The 14,749-nt window shown below is 41.6% G+C and overlaps 2 protein-coding genes across 2 annotated transcripts; one reads left to right on the plus strand and one right to left on the minus strand.

Annotated features, from left to right (window-relative positions):
• The first annotated feature begins 621 nt into the window (after positions 1-621).
• On the plus strand, positions 622-3,421 carry LOC146719507 (uncharacterized). The gene has a single exon (XM_085490088.1). It carries the CDS (start codon positions 944-946, stop codon positions 2,999-3,001), a length of 2,058 nt encoding a protein of 685 aa, XP_085346214.1. The 5' UTR covers positions 622-943; the 3' UTR covers positions 3,002-3,421.
• A 1,092-nt stretch (positions 3,422-4,513) lies between these two features.
• On the minus strand, positions 4,514-5,572 carry LOC146719508 (uncharacterized). Its single transcript, XM_085490089.1, has one exon. The coding sequence runs from the start codon at positions 5,570-5,572 to the stop codon at positions 4,514-4,516; it is 1,059 nt and encodes a 352-aa protein (XP_085346215.1).
• Positions 5,573-14,749: the final 9,177 nt, after the last annotated feature.

A 14,749-nucleotide genomic window follows, 5' to 3' on the forward strand; every position in this document is an offset into this window, starting at 1 on the left:
ACGACCACGTCTTATATCTCTCAGATTATTCATGTATAATAACATATGTATTCCTAATTACAGGTTCTCTTTAGCCTAGACGCCAGTAAAGATTATCAAAATCTCAGCACAAAAATCTACAGGTATATTTCGATAATACTACACATGTAAGATTCCCATTTCAGGAAACCGTCCTAACTAAACAGGTTGTTCAGCATGGAACCCTGTGCATTATTCAAAACTTTATTCTTACTACTTTTAGCCATTATTTTTCATCTTTGTATGAGGTATGCTTTACTCAAGTACATCTCATACAAGGCTCACGAAATTGCATGAGACTCATATCCATGCAATATGATAATTAATACAATGCGTATTATATTATTACACTCTGCCATTAACTCGCTCACTGGTAATAACTCGTATTTAACCACTATGAATAGCTTGCGAAAAACCTTAATAAATTTAAAATTATGAAAAATATATACGCTTATACTTGCCGGTTCGGAGAAATCGACTCCGGCCCCACCAGTGAACGAGCTAATCATATTCTATCAAATAGCAAATTTCGAATAAATTCTCTGAATCTTACAAAAGACACGGGCAGAACAAAAAACTGCAACCGCGCAACCAATACACATAGATATAAGACAAAATATAATTTATAACATATACACCTGCGCATTAACATGCATTTGTACTTACTATTATACACACATATATATATATGTCCATGTGCGAGTCCGAAAACGGACGACAATATAAATCATGCATATTATTATTTAATTATTAAAAGTTTCCTCGCACACCGTTCATTGCGCCCAATGCCAGGACTACCTCTGCACGTGCACATGTATATATCTATAGATACGTGCGTATATTTGTGCACACGTACATGCTAGATAATTTCTTTATATTGTATTTAATTCAGTAAAACTAGTCCGATTGTGCGTTACAGCTTGTCATGATGTTAGGGATTATTCTAATACTCTCCGTTAAAACTTCATTCGCCCTGATTGGATTCGATTGTGGTGGACAGCATCTTAACATCACCGCCGTCTCTCTCTTAGATGTTGGAGAATGCAATCTCCATCATCAAACTCCAAACTCCACGGAGACCTATATACAATTATTACAACTTTTCGAATATAATTATGCAGAGGTTATACAATGCAAACTGGAAATATCTCGCACGATATATCACTGTGGCATGCACTCGCACATCTCAGTCGTCTTTAATGGAAAAGCAGATTACGTCCAGGAAACCGGATATTCACAATGTTTGCGAATGTTTCAAGATGGCACAACGTCCTTGGGACCTGCTCACTTAATTAGCGGACTCAAAATCAATCAAACTTCTTATCGTAGCCTTACGTTAGCCGGTGAATTGAAAGCCGACGGAACATGTAAGGGTACGCAATACTCTGACCCTTACGGCACATGGGATAACGTAATTGTTCAAGCAGTTGCGAAAATCTCACTGAAATCATCTTATGTGCCAGTACAACTCGAACATGGAAAAATCAAGCTAAGATCAGGAACCATCTGTACACTGGCCGATAGCTTCTGTTTGGACTCTGACGACGGTTATACTTTTTGGAAACCAGTACCAATGAAATCCTGCAACTTCAATCAATACGATGTTTTATACGAAGGACTAGCGACCCGGATAGCAGGCGACGATTCTCCCATCATCTACAGTCTCACTACGCAAGACATCACATTCGCTTTGACCAAGACTAAAGAACAACCATTATGCGGATACACTCTGCTTCGCACGGAACATCCGAAGTTATTTATCCTGGAAACCAAGCAAGGCCAAATTTTTGCCAATAAAGGTACGATTCCCGTGGATAACCTCGATATATTTACTTACATGAATTCCAAATTTGTATATGTCGAAAAACACATCCGACATCAGATGACATCATTATATCATAATGTCATGCAACAAAAATGTGAATTGGAAAGACAAGTCATAACCAATGCCTTATCCTTTGCAACTCTCTTGCCTGATGAATTCGCGTACAGTCTTATGAAGTCACCGGGATACATGGCCGTCACCACTGGAGAAGCTGTCCAGATCATAAAATGCATCCCTGTAGAAGTCACCGTACGTCCAACCAAAGAATGCTATAACGAGTTACCCGTAACCGTTAGAAACTCTTCTTACTTCCTCACACCCAAATCAAGAATCGTCACAAAGATCGGAAACGAGCGAGAATGTTCTCAAGAATTACCAACGTTATACCGGATAGAGGACACTTGGGTACAGTTCACACCAAAAGCGCAAATAAGACAGTTGTCACCTCAACAACTACGACCCATGGCATCACTTACCTGGAGTTATTTAACACCCGGACCATTAGCTGTCAGTGGAATCTACACCCAGCAAGACATAGAAAAATTAAGAGACCACATCATGTTTCCTGCAGAGAAACCAGCACTGCTCAACGCCGTCGCCCGTGGACTCACTGGACATCCAGTTAACGCCAACTCCGTCTCGCTATACAAACTACTAGACGAAGAATCACTCAATAAAATCGTAGACAACACCGCTGCGAAAATATGGAGAGGATTCATGAGCTTTGGATCAGCCACAGCCGGTGTCGTTGGAGTATTCATGATCATTCGCATTGTTAAATTAGCAATCGACACCATCATCCATGGATACGCACTACATACCGTATATGGATGTAGTCTACACCTGATAGGAGCATTATGGGACTCCCTAACCAATCTCTTGCTTCACCTCAGCCGCAGGACTGTGAACGAAGAAAAAGAAAAGAATAAGTTTCCAGAAGACGCCACACCTCTTGCCATCATCTCAGACGTACCCCCTGCATTACCAAAGGAACCACCTGTGATAAGTCAGCCTCAACTTCAAGGTTATAATATGAGACGACCTGAAGAAATGGAATCCACAAATATCACCGTCCCTCAAACGTATAACGACTTGCAACAACATCTCTTTAATCTAGAACAAAACCCTAGATCAACGTCGGGTTTTATTCTTAAATAGGAGGGGAGATGTAACGTCCAGACAATTTCAAAACTTCAAACTTTTTCAAAACTTTATTCTTTAATCTATTAGTCATGACAATCTCTAACCTGCATGAAAGACCGGTAATAACGAATATTTAATCACACATATAATTACTCGTAGGTTAAAACATGTCTTCTCACAAATGACGACAGAGTAATAATTCACTTTTAAATTTAATAATATTGATAGCATAAAAGGCATAATTAATAAAGACTCTCTACTCTCGATCATTCGTTAGGAAACATAAACCTGAAATAAGAATAAGCGCGCCTATATTATAACTATTCATAATTCAAGAGACTTAAAAATCGTACACGTAATGCGTAGTAACATTGTAGCCGTCACACGTTCGAAAGTACTAAATAAGGATACCATAGTTCGACTATGAATATATAAGTATTTAAAATCCTCATTGATTATTTGTGAGAAAACTTAAAGGTTAAGAACGTATATATATATATATATATCAATCGTATACTTTGACGACACTATATATATTCTCTGGCGATTTCAATGACTGTATAAGACATGTAGTATTCTCTGGCGATCTCAATGACTGCATAAGACATATGGTATTCTCCGGCGATTTCAACGACAGTATAAGACATAATATTCATTTTACTAATATTAAATATATATATTATTCAATAGTATTTTAAATATGTACACTATATATATATACAGGGTGTCCCATTTTAATGTACCAGTCGAAATAACTTCGAGGGTGATGGTTTTATCAAAAAATGTTTCAGACGAAAGTTACTGGGTTTGAAGGGGGTCGTCCATCGGTGACCTTGACTTTGACCTTGAAGTCAAATTTGAAGGCTATTTCAGGATCAAATTGTGAATTTTAAATGGAAACCCCAATTTTTTATTCGGGATATCGAAAGAGCGGGAAATTTCACGTCCAAACACGTGGTCATGTTTGGGCCAAAATGTCCTCTAACAACATTACAAGGTCAAACAAATGGAGCGGTGCTTAAGAATATTGTATGCAGATGCGTAAAAAATAATAGTTGCAAGGATCACAGGGGTGCGTCGAATGGTGACCTTGACCTTGATGTTGAGGTTAAATTTGAAGGTTATGTCAAGGTCGAAGTATTTTTTCTTGTCATCAAATGGAATGACGTACGACCTTCTCGAATATGACGTTAAAAAACCGTAGTCACTTTTGCATGAATTTTACGTTAAATACGTTTCTCTCGTTGCAACGCACATACGTTAAAAAATTCCATTAACCTAAATAGATCTTTCGGAGGTTAATGACATCAACTAAACTCAGGACGACCCTCGGCTTCAGCTTTACCCGATGTACACCACGTGGAGGTAGCCGATAGGAGTTTGTACATCATGTGGCCCTGAAAAGGGCCGTTTGAATTCGTGTGTGTGTGCGTGTGTGTGTGTGTGTGTGTGTGTGTGTGTGTGGTCGTGATTTCATCCGGCCGGTCAAGGCAAGATAATGATTAAGACGTATCAAGTCTGCGTGATCTATTTTACGGGCTCAATTAATTGCCCGTTGACTTCAATGCATTTCCTGATCTTCTTTTGAAACGAACCCCTTACTCTGTGAAGAATTTCAGGGGTTATTGAAGCACATGCATCGCGAATGCGGGTTTTCATATCCTCAACTGTTGTAGGTTCTTCAGCGTAAACCTTTTCTTTAATGTATCCCCAAAAAAAGAAATCCAACAGTGTCAAATCTGGTGACCGTGGAGGCCACATTTGTGTTTGGCTTCCAAGACCTATCCACCTATTTGGGAATCTCACATTTAAATAATCTTTCACCCGCCGTGATCGATGAGCAGGCGCTCCATCTTGTTGGAACCACATTCTTTGACGAATATCAAGAGGTACATTTTCCAACAGCAGCGGTAGTTCATTTTCCAGAAAATGTAAATAGTTCTTTCCGTTTAAATGGTTGTCAAAGAAAAATGGCCCAATAATGTAGTCTCCGACAATACCGGCCCAGATATTAATAGACCATTGTCTCTGGAACTCTTGAGATCGCGTCCAATAAGAATTGAAATCAGAGTAATAGTGACAATTGTGTCTATTAAGTCCGCCTCGGTTTGAGAAGGTTGCTTCGTCACTAAACATTATTTGTTCGAGGAGCCCTGGATTTTCCTGGATCTGATTTTGTATCCAGTTGCAAAATTGTACACGGCGAGGAAAATCTCCTTGTTCGAGCTTGTGAAGAAGTATTATGCTGTAAGGGTGGAAGCTATTACTTTTGAGGATACGGTTTGATGTCGATCTTGGAACTCCGTACTGCCTTTCGATCTGCCTGGTCGAAATTTGCGGATTGACAACCGCAGCACCTACAACAGTTATTGCTACGCCTTCATCAGGGCCTGATTTTGAACGCACCCTTTTCAGATTACCTTGCCTAGCTCTCTCACAAAGAGTGCGTATCGTCTTCCTAGTAGGATGACGTCTTAGCGGAAATCTCTCAGAGTATACTAGACGTACTGCCGCGCTATAATTGTTTCCCGCTTCCCCGAGAACTGAAATCATGTCCACTATTTCGGTCGGCAAGTAGTCACTCATTGCTATAAACTACGCGAGACAAAAAAATGTAGAACGTTATTACCTATGCCTACATGTACTTTTCAAACGGTACAAAATATGTGTACAAGGTAGTCAAGAAATAATCACTTGTTACTATGCTCTTGCGTTACTCTTGACTACCCATATTTGTAGTTGTACAAGGTAGTCAAGAAATAATCACTCGTTACTATGCTCTTGCGTCACTCTTTACTACCCATATTTGTAGTTGTACAACGTTCTACATTTTTTTGTCTCGCGTAGTTCATAGCAATGAGTGACTACTTGCCGACCGAAATAGTGGACATGATTTCAGTTCTCGGGGAAGCGGGAAACAATTATAGCGCGGCAGTACGTCTAGTATACTCTGAGAGATTTCCGCTAAGACGTCATCCTACTAGAAAGACGATACGCACTCTTTGTGAGAGAGCTAGGCAAGGTAATCTGAAAAGGGTGCGTTCAAAATCAGGCCCTGATGAAGGCGTAGCAATAACTGTTGTAGGTGCTGCGGTTGTCAATCCGCAAATTTCGACCAGGCAGATCGAAAGGCAGTACGGAGTTCCAAGATCGACATCAAACCGTATCCTCAAAAGTAATAGCTTCCACCCTTACAACATAATACTTCTTCACAAGCTCGAACAAGGAGATTTTCCTCGCCGTGTACAATTTTGCAACTGGATACAAAATCAGATCCAGGAAAATCCAGGGCTCCTCGAACAAATAATGTTTAGTGACGAAGCAACCTTCTCAAACCGAGGCGGACTTAATAGACACAATTGTCACTATTACTCTGATTTCAATCCTTATTGGACGCGATCTCAAGAGTTCCAGAGACAATGGTCTATTAATATCTGGGCCGGTATTGTCGGAGACTACATTATTGGGCCATTTTTCTTTGACAACCATTTAAACGGAGAGAACTATTTACATTTTCTGGAAAATGAACTACCGCTGTTGTTGGAAAATGTACCTCTTGATATTCGTCAAAGAATGTGGTTCCAACAAGATGGAGCGCCTGCTCATCGATCACGGCGGGTAAAAGATTATTTAAATGTGAGATTCCCAAATAGGTGGATAGGTCTTGGAAGCCAAACACAAATGTGGCCTCCACGGTCACCAGATTTGACACTTGGATTTCTTTTTTTGGGGATACATTAAAGAAAAGGTTTACGCTAAAGAACCTACAACAGTTGAGGATATGAAAACCCGAATTCGCGATGCATGTGCTTCAATAACCCCTGAAATTCTTCACAAAGTAAGGGGTTCGTTTCAAAAGAGGATCAGGAAATGCATTGAAGTCAACGGGCAATTAATTGAGCCCGTAAAATAGATCACGCAGACTTGATACGTCTTGATCATTATCTTGCCTTGACCGGCCGGATGAAATCACGACCACACACACACACACACACACACACAACACACACGCACACACACACGAATTCAAACGGCCCTTTTCAGGGCCACATGATGTACAAACTCCTATCGGCTACCTCCACGTGGTGTACATCGGGTAAAGCTGAAGCCGAGGGTCGTCTTGAGTTTAGTTGATGTCATTAACCTCCGAAAGATCTATTTAGGTTAATGGAACTTTTTAACGTATGTGCGTTGCAACGAGAGAAACGTATTTAACGTAAAATTCATGCAAAAGTGACTACGGTTTTTTAACGTCATATTCGAGAAGGTCGTACGTCATTCCATTTGATGACAAGAAAAAATACTTCGACCTTGACATAACCTTCAAATTTAACCTCAACATCAAGGTCAAGGTCACCATTCGACGCACCCCTGTGATCCTTGCAACTATTATTTTTTACGCATCTGCATACAATATTCTTAAGCACCGCTCCATTCGTTTGACCTTGTAATGTTGTTAGAGGACATTTTGGCCCAAACATGACCACATGTTTGGACGTGAAATTTCCCGCTCTTTCGATATCCCGAATAAAAAATTGGGGTTTCCATTTAAAATTCACAATTTGATCCTGAAATAACCTTCAAATTTGACTTCAAGGTCAAAGTCAAGGTCACCGATGGACGACCCCCTTCAAACCCAGTAACTTTCGTCTGAAACATTTTTTGATAAAACCATCACCCTCGAAGTTATTTCGACTGGTACATTAAAATGGGACACATATATATATATATATATATATTAACACACAAAATTCTTATACCTGAAATATTCATATATATATATCGCTTATAAAGAAGTATACTAAGTAATTAAATAATTATGTATGAAAGCCGCTTTACTATGTGAACTCGGCTTTACTCGCAAGGAAACATCCAGAAGATTCTAGAAGGTTCTAGAACAATAGCGTGATGCAATGCATGATGCAACGCTGAAACACGTTGCAACCTGCAAGGCCCGTTGCAAGCCGCATAGCGATGAGTCACCAGCCACCTGCAAATCGATTACCAAGAAGAAGATAAGATAAGTCGGAGCGCATAGCCAACAAAGGCATACAGCTATCGCTACCGAGAATAGGATAAGGAAAGTCGGAGCGACTGGCGATGAGTCACCTAGGAACGCCGCTATCTCTACTAAGAAGCCATCTCTCCGGGACTTAACCGTCGCAATCTCTACCAGGAACAGATTATCTCCGGTACTTCCCCGGCACATCTCTCTTACCATTGGCTGAGCCACATCGCCCGATGGGAGGAGCGAGCCCCATTTTTGGGTATATAAACCCGGCTCCCGGCACGGAACGGCAGTGATTTCGTTGCAGTGGTTCCAGTCAACAACAATCCAGCACTCAACCAGCAAATACTACGGAGCTCTGAAGACATCGAGACATAGCCGCCATTTCGGACCGAGGTACCGAGGCTCCTCAGCTCTTCAACTCAGAGGGAAGAACACAGTAGCGAAGTGTACCATAGCAAGGCACATAAGACATTGTCTAACCTTGTGAGTATTTAAGCCAGTTCACATATCCCTAAATAGTAAAGCGCGACGGACACTCATTATATTTAATCATTATATTTAATTAATTATTTAACCACTGAATTTCGAACTCAATCTTATTTCACATTACGAACTCTGAATTTAATTATTTAACCACTGAATTTCGAACTCAATCTTATTTCACATTACGAACTCTGAATTTGAATACAGACATAAGCCATATATTACTCTGCGTTTCCGATATTATTCCAATCTACGATTTGCATCTGCATACGTCTGCGTTACAATCGTCGATCTATTTAATATTTTATCCAATACTATTCAATATTATTTAACCGATATCGCATACTTATTCAATCTATTATAATAAATATACTTATGTATTTTATTATATCACTGCTTATTTATATATGTATGTAACCCCGTATCCTACTACCTATTAGCGAATTGAATAACGCTAATTCCTCAGTACACATTAGAATTTTATATCCTGTCAGAAGGTAAATTCGCAAATCATCTCAGAGATGCACGTTTAGTAAAGTGAACGTCGCATTAGCCTAATAAGACCAGGACCTGAGAACCCGGAATAACCGGATGTATACCTACCTCTCTATTCTTTTATGCTTTTAACACCTTGCACTTTCCAATAATTGCGAATTACTTTACCACACCGACTGACAGTGATCTTGCATATTGATATTTAAATTTATTTGACAAGTGTACTCCACCTTACCCTATTTGCTACTATTAAAACCATACCCTGTCATAAGGTAAATTCGTTACTACGATTCTGAGATGCACGTTCTGTAAAGTGAACGTCGCATTAACCTTCGGGGACCGGAATCCACGGGCAACCGTACATTTCTTCACCCTTCCCTGCTTACTCTCTCTCTGCTTTACAAACCTAACGAATTACTTTACCAAACCAAATGACAGTGGTCTTAATGATTATTAAAAATAATTAATTCACAATTTACAATTCAATCATTGATGCTTGAAGCTACACGTATTAATACTCTTAATATAGATATTAATACTTATATTCAAACCTCTATTCCTAACTCCTCTATACCCATTAGAGTTATATCCTGTCAGAAGGTAAATTCGCAAATCATCTCAGAGATGCACGTTTAGTAAAGTGAACGTAGCATTAGCCTATTAAGACCAGGACCTGAGAACCCGGAATAACCGGATGTATACCTACCTCTCTATTCTTTTATGCTTTTAATACCCTGCATTTTCCAATAATTGCGAATTACTTTACCATACCAACTGACAGTGATTTTGATATTCATTGACAATTTGTTACTTCAAAGTCTAAGATTTATTTATTCATTAAGAATTACTATTTCAAGGTTTAAGATTTAATTATTAACGATTGAAACATCAAGTATTAATATTCTCAACGCAGATATTAATACTCCTATTCAAATCCTTCCTTTTATCCACGTTATTACAAATCCTCATTTAATACAGGTTTATTATAATAATTACTGACATAAGGTTAATTTATTAATAGGTGAAGGGCTTTCTCGCATAAGATTAACCTTTCATCTTTGTTCGCTTTCATTAACGAGTAAATCACGCTACAAACGTGAGTCATATTCAATTATTTCAAATAAAGAACAATCTATCTTTCGATTTATTCATGTGAATTTATTTAACCGTTAGATGGTCTCTCCTTTCCGACGAAGGAATCAGATCGATCGAAACGAGCAGCACCTTCACAGACTACGCGAACGTAGACCTCGAAGACCTCTAAATCTAAACGTTCAAATTTATCCAACGCGAATAATCATACAACCTCCCTCTTCAGACACTTATTCGCCAATTAATAATATTCCTCCACACATTGACTATTCTTACCCTCAATTTCCTGAACAGTCTCATTCAGAATCAAATACTTACTTAATAGATCCAAATCATCAATTTCTAACTGACCCTGATTATTACGTCCATGAGCAAACTCAACAATTAGCATCTCTGGAATACGATCCATTTTTACAACCCAATTCCAATATTTTCGACGAGGACACCGTGGTACTCGCTCCCGACGACGTCAATAATTTCATCCCAGAAGGAGCACAGAATAATTTTAGTTCCTTTATAAACTATCTTAACCAATCTAACGACTCTGAACAGGAGCTCAATAACATTGTAATACAGTTCCAAACTCATCCTGAACCGAGTCAGGACCAGTAGATTTTGTGTCGACATAAAGGATTTATAAATGAATAAACAATTTTTATACTTGTAAAATATCTTTATTATCTTGACCCGACCCGCAGAATTCCTTCTCCATCCGACTTTCTCAATCGAATCTCAAGCTCTCGGCATCCCAGGGTATAGCCGGCCTAGCAGGTTGCCCTAAAAAAGTAGAGAGCAGCTTCTCGAACGTTTACCGAGGTAGACGCAAGAGAAGACCGACTTGTGCATAAAGTGATTTACCGTAAGGTGAATTGCCGGACGTAACAGCGTCATGCCCGTACTACTGTCGAATCGTCAGTAGCCTCCTGGGGAAAGTAGATAGGAACAGATGTCCGTGGTTGATTTAACGTGCGGTACCTGCTCAGAGAGCTTAATCACACAACCCCCATGGGTGCGGAATTGGGATAAGCCCAATCAGCTCGTTCCAGCAGGCCAGGAACTACCAGTAGCGCCTCCGAGTTTGTAGGACTCTTCGGCAACCCACCGGTTGGGGCGAGCGCCTGTCCAACGCTCTACCAGCTGTGCAGGACTGGTGCCGGAGCAGATACGCTGCTCACCCGTCGAGGCCCGAGAGCCCCTAACCAGCATGCGGCTTCAACCACTACCCCCACGAGTCCGACCTCAATTGCCGGGACGAGGGACGAATCACCCTGGGCAACCCGACTCCCGTGGTACCAGTCAAGATCACTGGTTGGATTTTCGTGGCCGAGACCACTCCCAGCTTTCGGAGGCCTACACCTCCCAGGCAGTGGTCGGCCTATGTTCCTCGGGAACATCGGCTTCTCTTATCCTCCTTTCAGCATCGCCCTCTTTCTCTGAAATACAATCTTCGCATACACACCAACACTTTCATACCTTTCCTTACACTCCAACATGCGACTCACATCCACACTGCCATTCTCTCGCACAATCACACCCCACTCACTCAGGTTCCTCACATCACCATACATTGGACACTCAACCAACACATGCTTTTAATTCTCTCTCTCCGCTCCGCATGCACAGCTCTCACTCTCGGACAGACCACGCTTATACAGGAATTCATTCAAACTTCCATGCCCTGTCAGGATATAGCCCAGGCTCAAGCTAGGCTCGAACTCTCGGCACTCACCCGCGAACCTTACATTCTTTATAAATTCATACGTCACTCTTCCTTTCTCGAACTTATTCCATCTATTCTGCCACATCTCATACAGCCTTTCACTCACCAATTCCATACATCCTTCCACACCTCTCTCACGCAAGTCACTATCATTCACTACATCATACTCACTCATACTAATTCCCTTTCTCACCTTATACAACACTCCTTTTCTCACGCACTCCAGGTCCCACGGCAAGCCACCCATAAGGACTTGCATGGCCGCCGTGGAGACCGTTCTACATACATTCAGACACGCACTCAACACCACTCGCTGGCACCTATTTATGAGCTCCCTCGCATATTCAAATCTCATCACTCCATAGCATACACTCGCTCCATACATCACACACGACATGAACAGACCTTTATACAACACAGTCACAGCTTTCTTTCGCAAACCCCACTCACTTCTCAACACGCGTCTTAATTTTCCCACCACATTCATACATTTCTTTCTCAGACACTCCAAATGCAACCTGTAGTTCATCCTTTTACTCACACAAACACCCAGATATTTCACGCTCCTCGCATACCTCACGTATCTATCATTCACTTGTACATTGGGAGGCCTCGTCCTAGCCATACTACCTTTCATCAACATCATCACAGTCTTGTTCTCAGACACACTCACACCTACTTTCACTCCCCATTCGTACACCATTCTCATCCACATAGTACACTTTCTCTCCAACTCCGCTCGGCTCTGTCTTTCCACGACCAACAACAAGTCATCCGCGTACGCAATCACTTTACATTCACTCTCACGCAGCCGCCACAACAGTTCATCCATCATTAGGTTCCATATAAATGGATCACAGATGGAGCCCTGCGGGCAGCCACGCTTTACGTCTTTCCACACTGTGTCACACGCACCCATCATGCATACACGCCTGCCGCTAAAATAGCTCTTCCATAATTCAATTTCTTCACATTCAACCTCACGCAATTTCTCATATATCCTTCCCAGTCTACGTCCTTGCACACCCATCTACGCATGCCCTCATTCGTACCTACATTCTCTCTGTGTACCATCCGTATTTACAATACGTTATGGTCACTCACTCCCCAGTCGGGCTTTACTTCCCACTCATACCGGCACCCTTCATTCACGCCGTTCACGAAAGTTACATCGATGTCACTCTCCCCATTCGGCCCGCTGAACGAGTAAAACTCGCTTGGCTCATTCAACAACATTCATCCCGCTCGCAATCATCCATTCCTCAATCACTCTAACACGCGCTTCATTCTCTTTGCTGCCTCCACCCTTGCTATACCACAAGGGAGAGACGGCATTCGCATCCATACCTATCAGCAGACGCTTTCTCCCGGCCGTCTCACATACTTTGTCCATGTACGCCAAGTACGGCTCGATCCACTTACCATACTGGCAATCCATGGACACCACATACATTTCGCCAAAGTCCCCCTTCAACCACACACTCACTCCAAGCTTATTCGTACACTCTCTCACGCACATCACGTCTAACCTAGAGTCATTTACCACCACTGCTGCTTTACCGTCCCACTTTCGCACACAATCACATCCATACCTATGGGCAAGCCCACCACACGTCCATGCCTTTCATACGGTTCTTGCAGCAGTGCTACACTCACTCGACGTTCGCGCATCATCTCACCCAGATTACACATAACCGCATACGCTCTCTGGCAGTTATACTGCACCAAATTCACGCACCATTCATTCGTCATTTATTCTCGCTTTCTCTCTCTCTAACGCTCTCACGTATTCCGGACACACTTCGGACAGAACCGAGTGATCACATTTGCTCCATTTCAGCTTACAGTTTCTACACACACTTTCCTTTTTACAATCTCTCATCATGTGTCCTACACATCCATATTTTTGGCACAGTCTTTCCTTTTCGGTGCATTGCCGCATCATGTGCTCAAATGCGAAGCACTTGTGGCACCTCAGCACACTGAAAAACTCTTTTACCCTAAAGGCATTCCAATGCACAAACACTCGTCCGTCACTACAGAGCACATTTCTTATTGCACTCGTAACTTCTAATATTACATTTCCGCAGGTTGCATCTTTCTTCGCATTCCTACTCACAACACGCACACGTTCCATAAATACTCTCTCATCCACTCGCCCTTTCAAGCTCCTCTCATACATTTCTCTCATTAACACTTCACTCGCCATATCATTCGGCACATCGTACAAGATGATCTTTGGGCCTATCTTGCGAGGCAGCTCAACCTTTAGGCCAGCATTCTTAAACTGACCACACTCTCTTATTCTTTTCAACTCACTCTCGCTCATTGTCTCAATCGCTACACCTCCATTCCTCACTTTCCTCACCGCTTTCACACTCACATTCAGTGACTTGCTCACATGCTTCATCATTCTCTCCTTTACTTCCTCACTTGTCACACTCGCACTTGCATCATCCGCTCTCACTATTACCGCATAACTCTTCTCTTTCGTTTTCACTCGTTTTCACATTCACTTCCTGTACCTTTTCAATCACGCTTTTTTCAACATTTTTCGCACTCACGCTCGCATAGCTCATTCCACTTCCGCCGTAGGCTAAATCCCGACTCGCTCGACGCATACACTCATCCAGTTTCCCCTGTATTCTCTCATTTTTGCACAACATTTTCATCATCTGTTCCTCATATTCTCCCACAATGTCCAGTATTTTCTCACTCGCACTCTTTGAAATTTTGTTCGTCTCCGTAAACAGGAATTTACGGAGTCTCGCACCAATTACTCTCATACACGCTATCTCACTCACTTCCGCAATGCTCTAATTCTCTCCCTCATTCATTAATCAAGAACGAAAGTTAAAGGTTCGAAGGCGATCAGATATCGCCCTAGTTCTAACCATAAACGATGCCAGCTAGCGATCCGCCGAAGTTCCACCGATGACTCGGCGGGCAGCTTCCGGGAAAC

The sequence above is a fragment of the Nylanderia fulva genome, unplaced genomic scaffold (genome assembly GCF_048542155.1).
Source record: "Nylanderia fulva isolate GAGA-0341 unplaced genomic scaffold, ASM4854215v1 Scaffold963, whole genome shotgun sequence".
NCBI lineage: Eukaryota > Metazoa > Arthropoda > Insecta > Hymenoptera > Formicidae > Nylanderia > Nylanderia fulva.

Bases quoted from the DNA above. Each gene is read 5' to 3' on its own strand.
- LOC146719507 (XM_085490088.1), top strand. From the start codon at position 944: ATGATGTTAGGGATTATTCTAATACTCTCCGTTAAAACTTCATTCGCC.
- LOC146719508 (XM_085490089.1), bottom strand. From the start codon at position 5,572: ATGAGTGACTACTTGCCGACCGAAATAGTGGACATGATTTCAGTTCTC.